Source organism: Mesoplodon mirus (assembly GCF_964341445.2).
Source record: "Mesoplodon mirus genome assembly, chromosome: 19".
Lineage (NCBI taxonomy): Eukaryota > Metazoa > Chordata > Mammalia > Artiodactyla > Ziphiidae > Mesoplodon > Mesoplodon mirus.
In genome coordinates, this window is record NC_138995.1 from 50,706,476 (window position 1) to 50,730,292 (window position 23,817).

The following is a 23,817-nucleotide window of genomic DNA, read 5'->3' on the forward strand; positions in this document are numbered from 1 at the left end:
TGGAGAGGAATAAAATATAACTCTAAACTCTGCAAAGGGAGGTAGAAATTTGTGAAAGGAAAATCAAAATGGAGTCGGTATTATGAAAAGAGCTCTCTAAAATGTAGCTGGGAGGCCATGGAGGAAGTATGACATGCATGCCTTAGCCTAGATGGAATCTCAACTTCCAGAAACTCAAGATGCTTGGAAGACACTTCCCCTAAAATAACTCAGTGACAGCCTATCCCTTAAGGACAAATATTTCCTTTCCTGCAGTCAGAGTTAATCATAATTCCTTCCAGACAACTTTAATAACTTTGTGGGGTTTGCCTTCATAAGCCACTGACTCTTTCTCTTCTGGAACACTCTTTCGGTTTTACCCAAATCTGTCTCCCGAAGTGCAATTCCTAACACCCCACCAAATAAACTCTTTTCTTATTTGCAGCCTTCTGCGTTTTCTTGTTAGACAAACTGTACCCATGAAAACAAGATCCCTAAGGCATGGAAGGGTGTGGGATCCACAGCCATACAAGGAACAGAGATATGATTTATAAAACACAAGTTTGAAACTGTGTCAGACGAATTGGTTTGGTTCTCCAAAAGGCAAATAAAACTGCTGGTACCAGAACATGCACCCCGAAGTATCACTGTTTTCCAGATGAAGAAAATGAGGTAACTCATCCAATTTCACCTATGGACTTAACACAGTGGGGCCATCATCAGAATCAACACTACCATCCCCAGGAAACACACTGCTGGATGCTCCTGATAACCCGTCCCCATCAGTCCCATTCCAGGCTGTCTGATTACTCTCCTTCAGTTTCCCTGGTGCGGTTCGGGTCTGAGACCCCTAGGTTTCCGCTCCCCGATCAGCATAGGTCCCACACCACGGTAATCCACGGAGGAAGGCAAAAATAATGCCTTAGTCAGTCAGTCCGGAATATTCTCAGAGTGAGCTACAACTCTTGGAATAGGCCTGGCCGCCACTCTGTCCTTCACTGCGGCAAGCTCTGTGCAAGCAGCCAACCAAGACAATCTTCTACGTGGGTGGGCACCTCACCCATTCCAGCTCTAGACTACATTTCCCAGAAGCTCTTGCGGCTCAAATCAACTTCCGGCGCGAATCCCGCGACATTATTCTATTTCTCAGGGAATTTATGGTTCTCTGAGATTCGCCCGGCCGTAGGAGGAAGCTTGTCTCCGGGGTGTGGGGACTGTATCTGGATCTCCAGCCTCCTGGCAGCAATTCCGAGAAGGGAGAAGAAGTGTGGCTTGGCCCAGGCTGTGCAGAAAATCCGAGGGTCGGGAGACATCTTGTTCGAGCGGATCTGGCTCCGGACTACATTTCCCAGACACCGTGGCGGGTATAGGGCTGACCCTTCACTCGCCTGCGGGACCCCAGGCCTCCGGGGAAGGGGAAGTGCAAGGTGAGCAGCCTAGATCCTGGGGGCTCGACTAGGTTCCGGAGGTGCACCCCTGGTGGTCTAAAGGGACGGTCCAGGCGGGTCCGGAGTCTCGGGCCTGTATGATTTGATAAGACTGGGGGAGGGTGAAGTGTGGGATTCCATGTGTGCGATTGTGACCTTATGTGACTGTGCGCGCTGTGTGCGCGTGTGATTGTATATCCCTGTGGTGGGTGTGTCACTGTGACTGACCATGCGCGCGGAGCTCTGCGTGCAGGTGTGACTGGATATCCTCGTTGTGGTGTGTGACTGTGAAAGTGTGCGGCTCTGTGTGTGTATGTGTGACTGTGCCTCCGTAGTGGGACTGAGATTGTGTGTGTCCATACAACTTTGTATCATTGCGTGTGTTGGGGCGGTGGGGAGTGCTGAGAATCTGTGATTATGTTGCTATGGCTGTGTTATCTGAGGGCTGCGTGTGACTGTGGTTTTATGAATGTTAACAGTACTAAGTGTACTGATGTCTGACTGTGTGAGGATGTGTGAGTGTGATCATGTAACTTTTTGTGGCACTGAGTGTGCGGTTGGAGGGTGCCTGTAATTGTGCCAGGCTAACAGTGTGTATGTCCCAGTGGTTGATGTGTTAGGTCAGGACAGATTTTGGTCGTGGGCAGCAGACTTTTCCCCTTCTGAAACCAGTAATGCTCAGGACAGCCTAGACTCCTCTGACCTCTCTCTATCCTTTCTCTCCATGGGTGGCAGGTGTGGGTCCAGGATAACCTCTGATCTGATCAGTCTAAGCCACAAGAAGGGCCTGGTATTTCATGATTCCTTTCTCCTTCCTCAGCTCTGCTTTTCTCAGAGAGGTCCCCAGAGGAGGAGGAATGGCTGTTGACCAAGCCAAATACAAAGTGCGCTGGGGTTTCCTTTTTGCTTTATAAGTACCCTGGTGCACATATGCACGCTTTCCTAGGGTATAAACATACCAATGGAATTGCTGGGCCATAAGATACGTGTGTATTTTCAAATTTCCTAGATAATGCCGGACTGATTTTCAATACGGTTGTACCAGTTAAATTCTTACCGTCAGATTATAAGCATAGTCATCCTGTATTCTAATACTTGGTCACTTGGTATTTTAATTTTTGATGAATCTTCTGATACATCACGTGGTTTTAAAAGTATAACATACATTCCAAAAAGTACAGAAATGAAAGTGTATGACTTGATGAATTTTGGAAAATGAACATATTCGTTTAACCAGAGCTCAAATCAGATCAGGAAGTAGAACATTACCAGCATTCTAGAAGCCCAATTCTTGTTCCATCCACTCACTACCCACCTCTCCCGAAGATAACAATTATTCTGTTTTCTATAGCCATAGATTAATTTTACCTGTTTTTGAATTTTATATAAGTAGAATCACACAATATCCACTCTTTTGTGCTTGACTTCTTTTTATTCATCATTACATTTTACATGTATTATGAAGGTACTATTTAATAATATTATGTAGTATGAATATGTGAGACTCATCCATGTTGCTTCATGTGGTATAGGTCATTTATTATTGTTATTGCTTAAAAATCCATTGTATAAACATACCACAATTTATTTAGCCTTTCCATTATCTATTGGTATTTAAGCTGTTTTCAGATTGGGCCTATTATGAGCAAGGCTGCTACGAACATTCTTGCACATGTCTTTTGGTGCACATATGAATGCATTTCTGTTGGGTATATCCCTAGGAGTGAAATTTCTGTGGCATAGGTTATGCAAATATTCAGCTTTAATATATACTGACAGTTTTCCTAAATAGTTGTATCAATTTACACTCCTGACTCACTCTCATTGTACGGGAATTAGACTGTGGGACAAGAAGCTTTCCTAGAGATAAAGAACGATAGTTCATAATAAAAAGCTTAGACTACTAGTAAGATATTACAGTTCTAAATACATAGACCTTAATAAAATGACTTCCAGTGTATTTGACAGAAGTAAAAGAAGTAGTAGACAAATCACAATCATAGTGGGGGATTTTTAGCACTTGTTTCAATAGCTGGTAGAACAAGCAATAGAAACTGAGTAAAGCTATATAATATTTGGGCAGTGTGATTGACAAAGTTGACTTAAATGATATATTTAGAACAGTGTACCTTACAACTACAGTATATATCCTTTTCAGATGCATATGAGACATTTATCCAAATTGATCATGTGCTGGACCATAAAAGGAATCTCAATAACTTTAAAAGGATTGAAATAATACTGTATGTTTTCTGACCACAGTGGAATTCAGCAGAAGTCAATAACAGAATGATATTTAGAAATATCCCAGGGCCTCCCTGGTGGCGCAGTGGTTGAGAGTCCGCCTGCCGATGCAGGGGATACGGGTTCGTGCCCCGGTCTGGGAGGATCCCATATGCCGCGGAGCGGCTGGGCCCGTGAGCCATGGCCGCTGGGCCTGTGCGTCCGGAGCCTGTGCTCCGCAACGGGAGAGGCCACAACGGTGAGAGGCCCGCGTACAGCAAAAAAAAAGAAATATCCCAATGTTTGGAATTTAAGCAATTATATTTATAAATAACTGGTGAATCAAAGAAGAAATTGCAATGGAAATTAAAAATATTTTGAACTGAAAGATAATGAAAATATAACATCAAAATGTGGGGTGTTACTAAAGCTAAACCTAAAGAAAATATATAGCTGTAAATGCATACGCTAGTAAAGAAGAATGTTGAAAAATTAATGATCTATGTTTTCATCTCAAGAAGTTAAGGAAATAAAAGTTAATACTAAGTTAAACCCAAAGAAAGCAAAAAAATAGGAAATAATAAGAACTCAATATAAATTTATGTATATTGAAATATAAAGTAAATATATAATTGAGAAAATTAATAACTCCAAAAGTTTATTTTGGGGAATCAATAAAAATTGATAAACCTCTATAAAAACATAAAGAAAAAAGGGGAGATAAGACACAAATTACCAAATTAGATATGAGGAAAAAAAAAACACTACAGGATAGATTTAAAGCTGAGCTTCCAGTTTTTAGTCAGTACCTGGGACTAGGTTGTACAGTATAAGAGCATTAGAACCTGAGCTGGTGATCATTAAGCTGAGTACCTTTTCAACTTCATCAGACATGTTGATTTCTGTTTTTAGTATAGATTTTAAATTTTGTAACTCAGTTTCTTTTTAAAAAATTATTATTTATTTATTTATATTTGGCTGCATTGGCTCTTCGTTGCTGCTCACGGGCTTTTCTCTAGTTGTGGCAAGCGGGGGCTACTCTTTGTTGTGGTGTGCGGACTTCTCATTGCGGTGGCTTCTCTTGTTGCGGAGCACAGGCTCTAGGTACACGGGCTTCAGTAGTTGTGGCCCGTGGGCTCAGTAGTTGTTGCTGGTGGGCTCTAGAGCGCAGCCTCAGTAGTTGTTAGTGCACAGGCTTAGGTGATCCGTGGCATATGGGATCTTCCCAGACCAGGGCTCAAACCCGTGCCCCCTGCATTGGCAGGCGGATTCTTAATGACTGCGCCACCAGGGAAGTCCTAGTGGTGTTTTTTTAAAAAACTTAAATCTTCCTAATTAATATCACTACATAATTATTAAAGGTTTAATATTGTTAATAAAATGTTCATTTCCTAGGTGATAATGGATTGAGTATGCAGTGAGCTCTCATTTGGAACGTTCAGCTTATTTATTATTTTATTTTACCCCATTTCTACTTGGTTTTTTGTGTGTCCACTGGTGCTCACTAACCGTGGAATACCTTTTCTATCTTGGGTTATTGTGTGAGGCTGCAGGTATGATGGGTCCTTCCTGATATTGGTACAGTTTTACCTTTTTCTGGAGCTAACTGGCTTTCTCGAAATATGCTACATTTATACTTTTCAGACTATGCAGATGGAAACAAGCACCTTTTACCAGAAATATAAACAATAGGATGATAAAGAAACCCACAAAGGTAATCACTCACTAATTATAAATAGTTTTTTTTTAAATCCTATTTTTATTCACCTTCTTCTTTTGTGGACTTTATAACAGTTTTTCTCTCACATGTTATTATGGATTTAACAACATTTTCCAGTGTATCAATTAACTGATAGTTGTCATAGACTCCATCATAGTACAAGGAGGAGTGGCAGGAGAAGTATTATAGTATGTTATTGCATAAATTTTCATTACTTGGCCAATGAGAGACCCTTTTAGGAGACTCTTAAAAGGCGTCCTTTTAGTGCAACACCTGATATTTCTGAAAATAGCCTTACCTTTTGGCAACAGCAGAAGGTTCCAGATCTAAACCCCACCTCCAGAAAAATTTTTTCTGTTCTATGACATGCAGTCAGCTATTATCCAGGAACCCTCTTTTCTTTCCTTCTTTCTTTTTTTTTTTTTCTCTCATCTTCACTTTTCTTCTTTTTCTCTTGGAAATGAATAAAAGACCCAAAACAGGAGATCTCTCTTATACCTGAGAGTTTGTTGGGCAACAGTGCTGCCACTGTTGGGCTACTTTAAGTGATGCAAGAGCTCAAAAGTTTTATTTTTAAGGTTTTGTGTCCACATTATTTTTCTCTAATTTTCTTATGTTAAGTGATTTTTTTTCAACATTCAAAATTTTCTCATACTTTGATAGATGACTGGGGGCAAGGGAGTAGCAATTAATTGAGGAGGTAATTAAATTTGAGACATTTCTACAATAAACATATATTATGGAATAGCAAGCAAAAAATGCTTTTTTTTTAAATGATAAAACAACACAAAAGAAATTTTACACTCAGGTGGGTGCCTCCTTCCTCAGGAAAGGGACTGTGGGCATGACAAGTACCTGAAGCTATTAAATATTAGCTTCATTATACAGTGATTGAATACTGCAGTGGTGATCCTATGACTTCATAAGGCTATTAACTTTCTTTATGACTCTATTAGCCTAAAAATGAGCAGGTGTAAGAGTTGGAAAGTTAGAATACAGATAGTGTTTTTGCAAGATAAGCACTTGGTGTGTTGAGCAGACTTATTCTGAACTAAAGTAATTTGGGTGGTGCAGATGAAAAAGTTAACTAGAGTTTACTCAAGAGAAAATCGATGAGCATCAGTCTCTCCAGTTTTGTTGGCCCTAAGCCCTTTCTGTCTTAATTTCTTCCCCAATCCATTCTCCTTGCCCAAACCATGCAAAGATGTGCTGATTCCCCTTTCCCATTAGCCGCTCAGAATGTTTATGCCACCATCAATTTCTTTTCCTTACTAGGAAATAGAGTTATTATCTATTCCACCATGAGTGGAATGCCCTTGGGAAAGTAATGAACTGCAATGGAAGTTACATTAGAAAAGCATTCTAAAGAACTGGGTTCTTAAAAACTAACTTTACTCAACATTATTAGTCATAAGGAAAATGTAAATCAAAATCACAATGAGATACCACTTCATACCTACTAGGATGGCTATGATAATAAAGACAGACAATAAAAAGTGTTGGTGAGGATTTGGAGACATTGCTGGTGGGATGTAAAATAGGGCAAACACTTTAGAAAATAATTTGGTAGTTCTTAAAAAAGTTAGAGTTACCATATGACCCAGCAGTTCTACTTCTAGGTATATACCCAAGAGAATTGAAAACGTTCACATGAAAACTTGTACATGAATGTTCATAGCCATTCATAGTAACCAAAAAATGGAAACAATTCAAATTCCTATCAAATGATGAATGGATAAACAAAATGTGATCTATCTACACAGTGGAATATTATTTGCCAATAGAAAGGAATGATGTTCTGATACATGCTACAACACAGATATACCTTAAAAACTTGCTAAGTGAGAGAATCTAGTCATGAAGGGCCATATATTGTATGATTCCATTTATATGAAATGTCTAGAATAGGCAAGTCCATAGAGGCAGAAAATAGATTAGTGGTTGCTTAGGGCTGGGAGAGGAAGGGAAATAGGGATTGACTCTTCTTTTTTTAATGTAAATTTATTTTATTTATTTATTTTTGGCTGTATTGGGCCTTTTTTGCTGCACACGGGCTTTCTCTAGTTGCAGCGATTGGGGGCTACTCTTCGTTGCTGTGTGCAGGCTTCTCATTGCAGTGGCTTCTCTTGTTGTAGAGCATAGGCTCTAGGTGCATGGGCTTCAGTAATTGTGACACGTGGGCTCAGTAGTTGTGGCTCGCGGGCTCAGTTGCTCCGTGGCATGTGGGATCTTCCCGGACCAGGGATCGAACCCGTGTCCTCTTCATTGGCAGGTGAATTCTTAACTACTGCGCCACCAGGGAAGTCCTGGGATTGACTTAATGGGATTTCTTTTAGGGGAGATGAAAATGTTCTAAAATTGGATTGTGGTGATATACTAAAAAACATTGAATTATATACTTTAAATGGGTAACTTACATGGTGTGTGAGGTATATCTCAATAAAAATTAGTGGATTAGAATCTAGATAAAACAATATTGTCTGTGACTTTATAATTGTTGAAGCCAGTTAGTGGGTACATGGAAGGTTTTTTATACCATTTAAATTCTACTTTTATGTATGTTTGGAAATTTCTGTATTAAAAAGTTAAAACAAAAAACTAACCTAATGCCTAATAGCGAAATACTAGAAGCCTTCATAGTAAAATCAGGGAGAAGGCACTATCAACAGTATTATTTAACTTTTTTTTTCCCTAAATCTATTAGAAAAGCAGTACTCCATAGGAAACAACTAGAAAACAATTGCTTTGTTCTTTCCCATAACTTCTACTATCAAGCTTCTCTGTGGGCCATTTGATTTCTTGCCCATGGATAAGGTTTTCAGTCAGTGTTAGATAATAAACAGTGTCCATTTCACTGAACTAATCAATACCATAAACTTTAAAGAAAAAGTTTAACCTTCTGACTCCTTGAGCTAGGAGTTTGCAGTGAGATAGCTTTGATGATTGCTTCTCTTTCCTTTTCCCGAACTTTTTCTCCATCCCACTAGGTATTCTCAACTCCATATGGTAAGAGTATGTTTGATTTTGTAAGAAGCTGCCAAACTGTCTTCCAAAGTGGCTGTACCATTTTGCATTCTCACCAGCAATGAATGAGAGTTCCTGTTGCTCCACATCCTGGCCAGCATTTGGTGTTATCAGTGTTCTGGATTTTGGCCATTCTAATTGGTATGTAGTGGAGGGGGCTTTTATTAAGACATTAAAACATATTTTTAAATTATTTAGAGAATGTGGTACTGGCAAAATAATAAAGAGATCACTGAATCAAAATAGAATCACAAACAAATCCAAACATGCATCATCTTTGATAAGGGTAGCATTTAAATCAGTAGAGAAAATATATTCCATAGTCATCTATTCTAAGGGTCACTTTTTTTTCTCATTTCAACATACCTGAAATCAGGTTATGTCTTAAATAGCTTCTTTCTTTCTTAGTGGCATATAAAATAATGGTGCATTTTAAGTCTTATGAAATATTATTCACATGTGTTTTAGGTAAACCAGGGTAGCCCTCTCTGGGGGGAAATGAAATAGGATTCTTAACTCATTTCTTATACTAAAATAAAATTATAATTGCTAATCTTATTCCAGTGTCTTTTACCCAATAATTTTATACCAAAATAAAATAATAATTGATTAAAGATTTAAATGTACCAAATGAAAGCATTAAAATTAAAAAAGAGAAATTTATATAAATATGTATAGGTAAGAAAGATCTTACCCCAGAGCTAGAAAAGTTGACATTTTGACTGTTTTGTGTGGGTAAAACATATAAGCAAAGTTTTTTGTTTGTTTGTTTTGTTTTTTTAACAAGTCAGAGCTAGAACATAAGGATGAGAAGTGCCTCAGTGTGGGTATGGGTGCAGGGGTGTGGTAGGGGGAATTTGACTTTCTCAGGCTTGGGAAATGAGACTTGATTAGGGAAGTCTTTAGTCCTTCTAATTAGATTGAACTGTGGTCCTGGCCAAAAGCACCATTTAGGTGAGTCTGGCTTGGGGACCTGAGGGCTGCAGAGGAGGGATCTGCTCAGGGCAGGTCACAGCAGCGCTGTCTTGGGTTCAGAGCAACAACAGCACTGAGATGGGGCAAGGTCTTCCCTGAATCACGGGCTGAGACAGGAACCTGGGTTGCTTGGGTGAAGGAGAGGCAATATGAGTCTGTGTTTCTTTGGATCGACTAGCCAGGATCCATCTTACTGCAGATAAAGCCTGGGGTTTCTGGAGCTGAGATAGGAGGGGGATTTATTCCATACTCCCACTCACTAGAGTTATATCCTATGACCAAGGGAAGTAGAGGTAGTTTTGCCTGGAGAGTCTGAAAGCTGTAAAGCCAGTGTTGTTTCTAGAGCATTTCTTTGCTTCCCCAGGCCTGCCTTCTCAGAACACTATCCTTTTCCAGGAGAACAGCCCCAAGGAGGAGTGATCATCTCCTGTAATACTGAAAGCCATGGCCCAGGTGAGTTAGTTGATGCTCTTTCTTACCTTCCTGACATTCAGTTCTTTCTAAGAAAAAAAAAATTTTTTTTAAAGAGCATGTGAGCATTTGCTTTCTTTCTCCTGACATTTCTGTCTATGAGGGTTCCTTCAGGTCCTGGTCCCTATTTCCTCTCACTCTAGTCAGATAATCCGATTACCGTTCCTAAGTGCTACTCTTCTTTTGACTCAGTTTTAATATTTTCATTCAGTAAATAATTGAGCATCTCTTTTCTCAGCCCTCTCCGAGGGACTATGATGGAGAAGAAATGCATTTTCTTAAAGGAAACAAGAGTAGATTTGTAGAATAAACTTGTCCTGTCTGGGCAGTGATTTGACGAGGTGGAGGTATGAGTTGCTTAGCTGAGACAAACATGGAAAAGCTAAGATTATCTCTACAGATCAGGATTCTCCAGTAAAATAGGATGGGAGGTGGTATTGGTAGCTCCAAATGTTAGAGTGTTGCAAGGTCTCCTGGTTTATGGGGCTTCAAGGATTGTTGGGTTGGTAGCTGATACAGGCAGATCTCTATGACTCTTTTAGGGTATCCATGAAGAAGTCCAATTTAAGTTTGAACAGGAAGTGTGAGTCATGAGGAATTTCCAAATGAACCACCAATTTTCTTTATCTCAGAAATAAGGATAAGGATGATGGATGATTATAGTGAGTTCAGCCACTTCATAAATTGTTGAGATCAGAGGTCTCAGAAGAACCTTCTTTAGAAAGCTTTGTTATAATAAATTCCAGACACAGAAAAGTAGTCTTGTGAACTACCATATGCTCACCATTAAGTTTCAATTATTATCAACTCACAGTCAATCTTGTTTCATCCATACCTCTACTTGTTTCTTCCGTGCACACTCCCTTAACCTCACTCCCACACACAGAATTTTTTTTAAAGCAAATTCAAATTGGTACGTATCTCTCAAGGATAAGGTTTATTTTTTTAAAAAAACAATCATTGGGCTTCCCTGGTGGTGCAGTGGTTGAGAGTCCGCCTGCTGATGCAGGGGACGCGGGTTCGTGCCCCAGTCTGGGAGGATCCCACATGCCGCGGAGCAGCTGGGCCCGTGAGCCATGGCCGCCGAGCCTGCGCGTCCGGAGCCTGTGCTCCGCAACGGGAGAGGCCACAACAGTGAGAGGCCCGCGTACTGCAAACAAACAAAAAAACAAACAAAACCCAATCATTATGCCATTATTGCATCTGAAAAAGTTAAAAATCATTTGTTAATATCAATATCCAGTCAGTGTTCAAATTTTCATAACTGTCTACTTTTTAAATCATGTATTTGAATTCGAATCCAGAGAAGGACTGTGCACTGCAATTGGATATGTCTCTCCAGTCCCTTACTTTGTAGGTACCCCTTCCATCTCTTTTCTTTCCGTGCAGTTTTTGTTGTTGTTATTGGGAAAGAAAAACAGATTCATTTGTCCACTGTTTGGATTTTGCTGATTTCTTCTCTCTGGTATCAGTTAAGTGTTTCCTGAGAGTCAGTAGTTAGGTCTAGAAACGTGATCAGATTCAGTTGGGATTTTTTTGTCAGGAATATTTCCTAGGTGGTGATGTGTGATTCCATTAGGGGGCATATTATTTCTGGTTCTCTTTCCTTTTGTAACGTTAGCCACCAGTGATGATTATTGTCTAGGTTTATTTATTCATTAGAGGTTGCAAAATGATATCTAAATTCTGTCATTCCTTCTTCATAGATTAGGTAGAGTACTATCTGTAAAGTAAAATGTCTCATCAACTGTTTGGTTACCCTAAAGGACAGTTTGTATGGGAACGAATGTTTGATTCTTACCCCTTATTTACCAGTTTTGTTTTTTTTTTACATCTTTATTGGAGTATAATTGCTTTACAATGGTGTGTTAGTTTCTGCTTTATAACAAAGTGAATCAGTTATACATATACATATGTTCCCATATCTCTTCCCTCTTGCGTCTCCCTCCCTCCCACCCTCCCTATCCCACCCCTCTAGGTGGTCACAAAGCACCGAGCTGATCTCTCTGTGCTATGCGGCTGCTTCCCACTAGCTATCTACCTTACGTTTGGTAGTGTATATATGTCCATGCCTCTGTCTCGCTTTGTCACAGCTTACCATTATTTACCAGTCTTTAAAATAATGAGTTGGTTTCTTAGAATCCTACAGAGATGGCTACTAATTTTTTGTTCAATATTATTATGAGCTCATGGATTTAAACATTTTTGATCTCATCAGTCCATTACATTTGATCCTCAAATTATGCTGTCTTTGGCCCATGGGAGGCTTTTCAAGTAGGCTCCTGAGTCCTTTTAACATGATTCTAGTAGTTTTTGATAGCTCTCTTGTTTTCGGATACAACAGAATGTTCAGACTCATCCTGTGCATTTGACTCAATTCTGAAATTGTCTCCTTCCCAACTTTGGTTACTTTTATTTGAATACGATACTTAGAGACTACAATCTAGACACTAGGGATGCTCATTGCTACTGGGTTAATTATTGTTTCTAGGCCTTTGCTATGGACTGAGTGAGGAATTTTTTTTTAATACAAAATAAACTGACAACTCTTGCACCTATTTCTAGGATCTAAAGATTCTGGTTCTTAGTGACACCAGTATAATTGCTCTTTGCTTTACTCCCAAATATAAGCACAGTAGTCTCTGAAATATTTCTTTTTGTTACACAAATAATACACGTGTCTGTTGTTTCAGGGATCAGTGATGTTCAGTGATGTGTCTATAGACTTCTCTCAAGAGGAGTGGGAATTCCTGGACCCTGCTCAGAGGGACTTGTACAGAGATGTGATGTTGGAGAACTATAGCAATCTGGTGTCAGTGGGTAAGGGCATGTCTCCCAGTAATTTTGAGTACTCTGGAATGTCTGTTTCTTCCACAGTGAATTTCTCAGCTGCTTTTCGAGCTACCAGCTGAATTTCTGCTCCCTGTTCCCAAGTAAATGGTTTGAACTGAAATGAAAAGGAAGAGTGGGAAATGGGCAGCTCCAATTGGCTGTGGCTGAGCTTCATCTTCTTTGTTTGACTGTTCCTGTAGTGGCATCTCTTCCTTGATCATCAAGGGACTGGATCTTACTTCTGGATCTGATTTACCCACAGCATAACCATGTTCCATATCTTTTCTTGTGAGCAGGACTTTACATTCCTAAGCCTCAAGTTATCTCCTTATTGGAACAGGGGAAAGAGCCCTGGATGATTGGCAGAGAGCTGACAAGAGGCCTGTGTTCAGGTGAGTGAGAAATGATTGGACAGAAGCAGGGCACTACAGTCAATAACTCAGTTGATCAGTGAAGAAACAGCGCCTTTGAGATGTTATCTTGGAAGCTCCCATCAAATCCGTAGGCCTGGGCTTCCCTGGTGGCGCAGTGGTTGAGAGTCCCCCTGCCGTTGTGGGGACACGGGTTCGTGCCCTGGTCCGGGAGGATCCCACATGCCACGGAGCGGCTGGGCCCGTGAGCCATGGCCTCTGAGCCTGTGCGTCCGGAGCCTGTGCTCCGCAGCAGGAGAGGCCACAACAGTGAGAGGCCCGCGTACCTCAAAAAAAAAAAAGAACAAAAAAACTGTAGGCCTGTGGGAAAAACTAAGTCTTTTTAGCACGAGTTTACAAATGACCTGTTTCATTCCTTCCCTCACTTACTGCTCTTTCTACTACTCTTCTCCATCCCCCTCTTAATTTCAAGTAGAAGGTGCCCTTCACATCCCCCACAAAAAACACTCTTTTACCCATATTTTAGATTCAGTTCCTTGCTAGCTTTTCTTCCTCTTCGACTCATCTAAACGTTTTCTGCTCCCAAAATAATATATGTGTGTGTGCGCGTGCGGGCGCATGTCTGCATGTATGTGCACTGCCCCTCCCCTCCAAGTACTAGTCTTCCTTATAGCTGCTGGCCAATGATTTGGATTCCTTTGGATAGAATTGAGGGAGTTCATGAACTTGGATGAAAGGAAAACAATGCATCTTTATATTTAGTATCCTCTAGTTGGAATTTAGTGTTCCTTCCTGTTATGGTCTACGCAACAAACCGTAGTAATGTTAGTAGTTCCTGTGACTTTGACATGAATGGAAATCACAGATGTTTTCATATCATTTGATTGTTGCCGTAGACATATTGAAATACCATTTATGCTCATCACTATTTCAGAAGTACTATAGTATTAGGCTCACTGCTAGGTCTTACTCTTTAATGTGTTAATAAAGAAGAAAACTCCAGGCAGAGGGAAGAATCCCTGTGAAGGCCCTTCTAGGAGGGGAAAACTTGGTGTGTTTGAAGAACTGAAAGAAAGCCAGCGTTGTTGGGCCCCAAGAGCAAGCATGAGTGGAGTGTGAGTCGAGATTGGAGAGACAAGTAGGAACCACATTATTCAGCCTTTGCCAGTGGTTATGAGGAGTTTGGATTTTGAGCAGTGGAAGGCCAGGCCAAATGTCATTTTCGTGCCTGAAGGGGTTAAAGACTGTGAGAACTTGGTGGGGATCTGGGTTAGGAGGCTACTTGAGTGGTCTGAGTAACAGATGATTCTGGTTTGGAATAGGATATTGGCAGTGGAGGTAGAAAAGCTACTGAAGAGCTTAACTAGATGAAAGTTGCTGAAAGATCCTATGGAGGTAGGAGAAAAAAGAACATGCTGAAATGAATTCCCTGTTTCTGGCTTGAGATGTTCTAATAGGCTCCATTTTGACATCTTCACGCTGTTTAATTTGCCTAAAATCTCCATTTTGGGTAAGAAATTCCTTTATAATAATAGTTATTCAAATACTGAACACTTTACTCAAAGACATTCACTTATACTTTTCCTCACGCTCTTAGTAATCATGAATTAAGGATTATCTCCCTTTTACAGGTGAAATGGGGACTAGAAAGGTTAAATAATTGCCTAGGAACCTATAGTAAGTAACTCTCAGTGTTGGGACTCAGCTCTCATCAATCTGCTTCTTACTCCTGTCATCTTTCCATGGTAGTATCTTGCACTGTGTTTTATTATTATTTTTTTTTACAATCCTTGTATGAAACTCCTGAGAATTATTTTTCCCTTATATTGTTCTTTTTTTTAATTGAAGTATAGTTGATTTACAATGTTGTGTTAGTTTCTGGTATACAGCAAAGTGATTCAGTTATACATATATATATTTTTTCAGATTCTTTTTCATTATAGTTTATTGTAAGATATTGAATATAGTTCCCTGTGCTATACAGTAGGACCTTGTTGTTTATTTTATGTATAGTAGTTTTTATCTGCTAATCCCAAACTTCTCATTTATTCCCTCCCCCCATATTTCCTCTTTGGTAACCATAAGTTTGTTTTCTAGGTCTGTGAGTCTGTTTCTGTTTTGTAAATAAGTTCATTTGTATCATTTTTTTAGATTCCACATATAAGTGATATCATACAGTATTTGTCTAACTTACTTCACTTAGTATGATAATCTCTAGGTCCATCCATGTTGCTGCAAATGGCATTGTTTCATTCTTTTTTATGGCTGAGTAATATTCCATTGTGTGTGTATGTATGTATGTGTGTATGTATATATATATACACACCATATTTTCTTTATCCATTCATCTGTCAGTGGACATTTATGTTGCTTCTATGTCTTGGCTATTGTAAATAGTGCTGTTATGAACATTGGGGTGCATGTATCTTTTCAAATTATAGTTTTCATCTTTTCTGGATATATGCCTGGAGTGGGATTGCTTGATCATATGGTAACTCTATTTTTAGTTTTTTAAGGAACCACCATACTATTCTCCATAGTGGCTGCACCAATTTACATTCCCACCAATAGTGTATAAGGGTTCCCTTTCTCCACACCCTCTCTAGTATTTATTATTTGTAGACTTTTGGATGATCGCCATTCTGACAGTTGTGAGGTAATATCTTATTGTGGTTTTGATTTGCATTTCCCTGATGATTAGCAATGTTGAGCATCTTTTCATGTGCCTGTTGGCCATCTGAATGTCTTCTTTGTTTTCCTTTTTGGCTGCGTTGGGTCTTCATTGCTGTGTATGGGCTTTCTCTCTAGTTATGGCGAGTGGGGGGCTACTCTTCATTGATGTGCACGGGCTTCTCATTGCAGTGGCTTCTCTTGTTGCAGAGGAAGAGCTCTAGGTGCATGGCTTCAGTAGTTGTAGCACGCGGGCTCAGTTTGTTGCAGCACATGGGCCTTGGGCGTGTGGGCTTCAGTAGTTGCAACTAATGGGCTCAGTAGTTGTGGCTTGTGGACTCTAGGGTGTGCGGGCTTCAGTAGTTGTGGTGCACAGACTTAGTAGTTGTGGCTTGCAAACTCTAGAGCACAGGCTCAGTAGTTGTGGAGCACAGGCTTAGTTGCTCCATGGCATGTGGGATCTTCCTGGACCAGGAATCGAACCCGTGTCCCCTGCATTGGCAGGCAGATTCTTAACCACTGCGCCACCAGGGAAGTCCCCTGAATGTCTTCTTTGGAGAAATGTCTGTTGAGATCTTCTGCCCATTTTTTGATTGGGTTGATTTTTTAAAAATATTTATTTATTTATTTGGTTGCACAGGGTCTTAGTTGCAGCATGTGGGATCTTCATTGCTGCATGAGAACTCTTAGTTGCAGCATGTGGGATCTAGTTCCCTGACCAGGGATCGAACTCAGGCCCCCTTCATTGGGAGCACAGAGTCTTAGCCACTGGACAACCAGGGAAGTCCCGATTGGGTTGATTTTTTGATATTGAGCTGTATGAGCTATTTGTATATTTTGGAAATTAAGCCCTTGTTGGTGACATTGTTTGCAAATATTTTCACCCATTCCATAGGTTGTCTTTTCATTTTGTTTAGTGTTTCCTTTGCTGTTGCACTGTGTCTTTTTAATCTCTGTCTGCCTTAAACTTCAGCAGTCTCCCCTCTCAGTCAGTGGTACATGAGCAAGTCTCTCTCTTGTCCCAAGATCAGCATCACAGAATTCCAAGGCAAACAGTATTTTCACCGAATCCCCAGCACATAGCATGCTCTGAGTCTTCCCTATCGGCCACTCACATCAAATCAGTTCATTGACTTATCTTAGGCTGTTCCCCCATCCGGCTGACCCTCTGTAATCGCTTTTAAATTGCATCTAGTTTGCCCTTTATTATGGACCCTATTTTGTTTTATCCCCAAGTGGGTGTACTGCAGTTTAATTCTGACACTAACTACCCAGAGTTAGCTCAGACCCCACAAGTTAACAGCCAGTCTTACACAAGACTGCCCTCACTTCTGACACTAGCTGCAAGTCTCAGGGGTTCCTCAGACCACCCACACTTCTGACCAACTGACTATAAATTTGGGATTTCCATGGCCCCTGCAGGCTTTGTTAGAATGACTCACAGAGCTTAGGAAAGCTCTATACTTACAATTGCAGTTTTACTGTAAAGGATACATATCAGATGAGTTAGGGTAGGCTCCTGGAGGCAGAGGTTCCATACCCTCTCCCTGTGAAGTCAAAGTGTGTCACCCTCCTGGTGAAGCGCCTCAGTGTGTTCACCAACCAGAAATCTCCATTGAGCTTTGGTGTCCAGAGTTTTTATTAGGGCTTAATTACATTGGCATGATTGATTAAGGCATTGGCCACTTGATCTCTAGCCTCTCTCTCCACCCCAGAGGTCAAGCAGCTGAAAGTCCCAACCCTCTAATCATATGCTGGGTCTTTCTAGTGACCATTCCCCATCCTGAAACTATCTAGGGGTCCACCATGAGTCACCTCATTAGCATAATGAAAACACTGCTATCACTCAGGAAATTCAAAGGGTTTTTGACGCTCTGTGTTAGGAACTGGGGACAAAGATGAAATTTATACTTTATTATATCACAGAGCCCAAGAATCTCCCCCTATATGTGTTTATTTCTCTCAGTAGACCTTTAGTGGAGGTAACAAATTGTCCACTTTTTGTAATATATATAGTATGATGATGATGTACTCTGTTTCTTACATACACATACATACAAGCTTATAGAGATGTATATATAACTAGTCATCTTTTAATACGCCCAAGCATTGTATATTTATCAACTTTTCCAGATGATTCTGATCCACATCAGTATTTGAGAATCATTGTGGTTTCCTATTTCCTTAGTCTCCTCCTGCTGCTTCCTGCATTATATCTCCTTAATTTTGTGCATTTCTTGTCCATTTTTCAGATTAAACAGATATACTTGAGAACTCCATGTCATTCACTACCAGATATTATTTTCACTTTAATTTTTCCATGTCTATTATAAAAGTTTAACTTTTCACAAATGAGGTGGGGGAAGAATATTTACCATTTTATTTTCTTTCAGATCTGGAATCAATGTGTGAAACCAAGTTGTTATCGCTAAAGAAGGAAGTTTATGAAATAGAATCATGCCAGAGGGAGATGATGGGACTTACAAAGCATGGCCTTGAATACTCCAGTTTTAGAGATGTTTTGGAATATAGAAACCACTTTGAAAGGCAAGTGGGATATCAAAATGGGCATTTCAGCCAAGAAATATTCACTCATGAATACATGCCCACATCTATTCAACAGACATTCTTTACTCTACATCAAATAATTAACAGTGAAGAGAAACCATATGAATGTAAGAAATGTGGAAAGATTTTTAGTCAGAATTCACAATTTCTTCAACATCAGAGAATTCATATTGGCGAAAAATCTTATGAATGTAAGGAGTGTGGGAAATTCTTTAGTTGTGGCTCACATGTTACTCGACATCTGAAAATTCATACTGGTGAAAAACCCTTTGAATGTAAAGAATGTGGAAAGGCCTTCAGCTGTAGCTCATACCTTTCTCAACATCAGAGAATTCATACCGGTAAGAAACCCTATGAATGTAAGGAATGCGGGAAGGCCTTTAGTTATTGCTCAAATCTTATTGACCATCAGAGAATTCACACTGGTGAAAAACCGTATGAATGTAAAGTATGTGGGAAAGCCTTTACTAAGAGCTCACAACTTTTTCAACATGTGAGAATTCATACAGGTGAGAAACCCTATGAATGTAAGGAATGTGGCAAAGCTTTTACTCAGAGCTCAAAGCTTGTACAGCATCAGAGAATTCATACAGGTGAGAAACCCTATGAGTGCAAAGAATGTGGCAAAGCCTTTAGTAGTGGCTCAGCACTTACTAATCATCAGAGAATTCACACTGGGGAGAAACCCTATGATTGTAAGGAATGTGGGAAGGCTTTTACTCAGAGCTCACAACTTCGTCAGCATCAGAGAATTCATGCTGGTGAGAAACCTTTTGAATGCCTTGAATGTGGGAAGGCCTTTACTCAGAACTCACAGCTTTTTCAACATCAGAGAATTCATACAGATGAAAAACCATATGAATGTAATGAATGTGGAAAGGCCTTTAATAAATGCTCAAACCTTACTCGACACCTCAGAATTCATACTGGTGAAAAGCCCTATAACTGTAAGGAATGTGGAAAGGCATTTAGTAGTGGCTCAGATCTCATTCGTCATCAGGGAATTCATACTGATGAATAAAAAAAACTAAAGCTCTTGTCACCTTCCTGATATTTTAAACAACAACAACAAAAATTCATGTGTGATAGTTACCCTCTTTCACTATTTTTTGTTTCTTAATTTTATTTTATATTTCTTTTTAATCCAAATATATTTTACTCTAAGTTATGAATTTGGATTCTAAATTGACATTTGCCTGTCCCTCCCCCTTACTTTCCCCACCCCATCTTGTACTAATGGCAGTTCAAAATTTTTTTCCTTTCCTATTATTTTCTTCTACCTTCTTGGAGATAGATTATATTCCTGTTTATATTTGCTTGAGTCTCAAGGCTATGCTTTCTTCTCTGATACATATATTTGTGCTTATACCAACATCACACTGTTTAAACTGTGTGACCTTGTATTTTGTAATTCCTTGTAGAATTAATTACAATATAACCTTTTCTTTTTTTTTTTTTTTTTGCGGTACGCGGGCTTCTCACTGTTGTGGCCTCTCCCGTTGCGGAGCACAGGCTCCAGACGTGCAGGCTCAGCGGCCATGGCTCACGGTCCCAGCCGCTCCGCGGCATGTGGGATCTTCCTGGACCGGGGCATGAACCTGTGTCCCCTGCATCGGCAGGCAGACTCTCAACCACTGTGCCACGAGGGAAGCCCACAATATAACCTTTTTTTGAAGTCACTGTTAGTCTTTTTGTTTCATTTCACAAATTTATATTTTTTATTATAAAACAGAATATCAGAAAACTAGAAATTAAAAAAAGCCAAGGTTAATTGTAATCATACGAACTATAGATGATGACTCTCAAGTTGGTAGAGCAAATCCTACCAGACTTTGTTTTTAAAGAAAATGTAGTCATGGTACACATGTTGCACCTTCACCTGGTACACGTGTTGGCTTTTATAATGCTACAAAATATGATTGCCATTTCAGTAAATATAGATTTTTATCTTTATCAATGTACTTAATGACTTTTTTAAATGACCTTATTTATTATTCATGTTATGGTTGCATCTAATTGCTTTCAGTTATAAAATCTTCCCTGACTAATATGACCCAAAATTTATCTTTGGATGCTTGGTTTTTTCCTTTTAAAACATCTATTTTAGTTGCTGAAATTATCCATATTTTCTCCTTTATAAACTGTTTTGTTCCTTTTCATCAACCCTAAACCTAAGCTCATACTAGAAAGGTAATTAACTACTGTTACCGGTATTATTTATGCTTCCAGGTTTTTTAAACTTTTTACTTATATATGTTAGTGACATTTTATTTTTTATGTATTAGTAAATATAATCACATTCTATGTATTGGTTTATTGTGGGGATTCAATGAGTTAATAAAGTGTTTAGAATTTTTCCTATCATGTAGCAAATGTTTAGTAAAAGTTGTCCACTATTATCATTGATACACCCATTTTCATAATTATTGTCATTATTATTTGTGGAAAGGATTTTAACCATTTTGTTTACTTTTGTCTAAATCCAAGAATTAATAATGAAAAAAGAGAAATAAGTGTAATGAACATAGGAAAGCTTTTCCCATCACTCATTATTCTGCATGAAATTTCAAAAGAGAAAAAAAAAGTTTGCATGGGTAGTCTACATTCAGACTATTTTCCATGCTGCACAAAGACTTATACCCTGTGGATACAATGATGGGTAGTTGAAAGCACAGTCAAATAAGCAGGAAGAGATAAGAATATTTTTCCTAATAATTAGTTCCCAAAAAAGAAAATATACAGGGCACATTATTTGACCAGAATGGGGGAGACAGTAACAAAAGGATGGCCAGCAAATATCTGAATATTAATTTAGTGTCCCCTCTTGATTAACATGGGTTAAGGAACTAAAACCTTAATATACACATTATTTAAACGTGAATGAATTTGAGAACACAATTGAAAAACCTGTGGGACTTCCCTGGTGGTCCAGTGGGTAAGACTCCGTGCTCCCAATGCAGGGGCCTAGGGTTCAATTCCTGGTCGGGGAACTAGATCCCACATGCATGTTGCAACTAAGAGTCCACATGCCACAACTAAGAGTCTGTATGCCACAACTAAAGGTCTCGCATGCCGCAACGAAGATCCTGTGTGCCACAGCTAAGACCTGGCCCAGCCAAAATAAATAAATAAATATTAAAAAAAAAAACCTGTGAGTGGCAGCCAAAGTTGTATTGGAAGTTTTATAACCCAGTGTGCATGCATACATTAAAATACTAGTTTTCCGGGAAGCAGCCTGAGATGACCTCTAAAAATGGTTTCCTATTCACTTGGCCCAGAGAATGCCACAAAATCATGCAAGTCAAGAGGTTCAAATCTTGGTGTTCACTTTAAGAACACTCGTGAAACTGCCCAGGCCATTAAGGGTATGCATATCCAAAAAGTCACCAAGTATCTGAAGGATGTCACTTTAAAGAAGCAATGTGTGCTATTCCGTCGTTACAAAGGTGGAGGTGGTAGGTGTGCCCAGGCCCAACACTGGGGCTGGATGCAGGGTCGGTGGCCCAAAAAGAGTGCTGAATTTTTACTGCACATGCTCAAAAATGCAGAGAGTAATGCTGAACTTAAGGGCTTAGATGTAGATTCTCTGGTCATTGAGCACATCCAGGTGAACAAAGCCCCCCAAGATGCAGCACAGGACTTACAGAGCTCATGGTCAGATCAACCCATACATGAGCTCTCCCTGCCACATTGAGGTGGTCCTTACTGAAAAAGAACAGATTGTTCCTAAACCAGAAGAGGAGGTTGCCCAGAAGAAAAAGATATGCCAGAAGAAACTGAAGAAACAAAAACTTATGGCCTGGGAATAAATGCCGCAAAAAAATAAATGCAAATAAAAGTAAAAAAAAAAAATACTAGAGTGCTTCCCTGGTGGCACAGTGGTTGAGAGTCTGTCTGACGATGCAGGGGACATGGGTTCGTGCCCCGGTCCGGGAAGATCCCACATGCAGTGGAGCGGCTGGGCCAGTGAGCCATGGCCGCTGAGCCTGCACGTCCGGAGCGTGTGTTCTGCAACGGGAGAGGCCACAACAGTGAGAGGCCTGCGTACAGCAAAAAAAAAAAAAAAAAAAAAAACCTAGAAAGATCATTAATAAATATAATCAGTATAGAACCCAGGGAGATAAAACAAGCAAAAATATATCTAAATCAGGTAGAGAAAGGCATTATTAGTTATAAAATGCAGAAATAAATGACAGAAACAAGTGAACAATCTAAAACAGAAAATTTATTTGACTGAAAAAAAGTAGACAAACTAGTGATTCAGGTGGGGGAGTACAGATGACGAATGAACAGCACTGTGAATGAGACATTGAAATGACTACATATTTAAATTTGAAAGGACACTATCTTTCTGGGTGATTAAAATGTTCTGGGATTAATGGTGTTGTACAACTTTGTGAATATAATAAAAACCACTGAACAGTATACTTTAAAAGGGGGGTGAATATTTAAAAGGGGGGTGAATATTATGGTATATGAATTTTATCTCAAAAAACTTAAAAGTTAGTACTATAGACATTTTTATAATATATCTGAAAATCTGGACAAAGTGTCTGATCTTTATAAAGAAATTGGATTGACTTGATATCAGAATTGACTAGAGAAGAAGTGTAAAATCTTAATAGACTCCTTTCCAAAAGGAACATTTTAAAATTAAACCAAAAAAATGTCATGGGAATTCCCTGGTGGTCCAATGGTTAGGACTCTGCGCTTCCACTGCTGGGGGCCAGGGTTCAATCCCTGGTTGGGGAACTAAGATCCTGCAAGCCTCAAGGTGCAGCCAAAAATAAAAATAAAGTAAATTAAAAAAACAATGCCACACAGCTACACTAGAGACACCAAATTAGATATATTTATAGATGAAACTATGAAATGTTTTAGGAACTCTTCCAAGACATAGACTGAGGTAGCAAGTTACCTGTTTTTATGAATCTGTCATAATCCTAAAGATAAAACTTACTAGGAGAACACAAAAAGATAATATGCCCAAAATCAGTTATGAAAATATGCAATGTTAAAAATTAGCAAATCAAATCTAGTAATCTACTGAAAGGAGATAAATGTTTGTCACAATCTGAATTTTGGAACAAAACATTTCTAATAAATCCTTATTCAAACTTGCTGCTCACTTTCTGAAACTTGGAAATCAAATTGATTTAGTTAGCATAGTATTCCTTAGTATTTAAACTCAGGAACCAAATAGATTTGGATAGCAAGGCGTTCTTGGAATACAACACAAGATAATTCACATGGAATTTCTAGAGTTTAAATAACTAAAGCACTGTAAATGAAAATATATTATCAAGCCTCAATATATTCTAGCTGCACCCTTCTTTTCTTATCAGTATTTGACAGAACGGGATATATTTTACAAATAAACTTGAGTTATCCTACCTGCTGCAATATCATTCACTTATACCCTTCATTCATTCATTCATTTATTTATACCCTGTCTACTTGTCACTTGAAGAGTCTTTAAAACAGCTAATGAATCCAATCATTGCCATGCATTTAGTATGAGGATGTAGTGAGAGGTGGGAAGGAGGTTGTTAAAACA

At 39.3% G+C, this 23,817-nt stretch overlaps 1 protein-coding gene and 1 pseudogene across 13 annotated transcripts; both read left to right on the top strand.

Annotated features, from left to right (window-relative positions):
• The first annotated feature begins 1,137 nt into the window (after nucleotides 1–1,137).
• On the top strand, nucleotides 1,138–21,414 carry ZNF383 (zinc finger protein 383). 12 transcript variants are annotated; one of them, XM_082607990.1, is made up of 8 exons: nucleotides 1,138–1,406; nucleotides 5,274–5,343; nucleotides 8,337–8,355; nucleotides 8,433–8,514; nucleotides 9,713–9,801; nucleotides 12,513–12,639; nucleotides 12,948–13,043; nucleotides 18,086–21,414. In XM_082607990.1, the coding sequence occupies exons 5-8, from the start codon at nucleotides 9,793–9,795 to the stop codon at nucleotides 19,279–19,281; spliced, it is 1,428 nt and encodes a 475-aa protein (XP_082464116.1). In that variant the 5' UTR covers nucleotides 1,138–1,406; nucleotides 5,274–5,343; nucleotides 8,337–8,355; nucleotides 8,433–8,514; nucleotides 9,713–9,792; the 3' UTR covers nucleotides 19,282–21,414. The 12 variants fall into 12 exon arrangements, with proteins under 12 accessions (XP_082464116.1, XP_082464111.1, XP_082464115.1 ...); XM_082607985.1 differs by having other exon boundaries at nucleotides 8,337–8,514; XM_082607989.1 differs by having other exon boundaries at nucleotides 8,337–8,514; nucleotides 9,745–9,801.
• A 99-nt stretch (nucleotides 21,415–21,513) lies between these two features.
• LOC309794991 (large ribosomal subunit protein uL22-like) lies at nucleotides 21,514–22,136 on the top strand (annotated as a pseudogene). Its single transcript has one exon. The product of its transcript is annotated as a large ribosomal subunit protein uL22-like (transcript).
• Nucleotides 22,137–23,817: the final 1,681 nt, after the last annotated feature.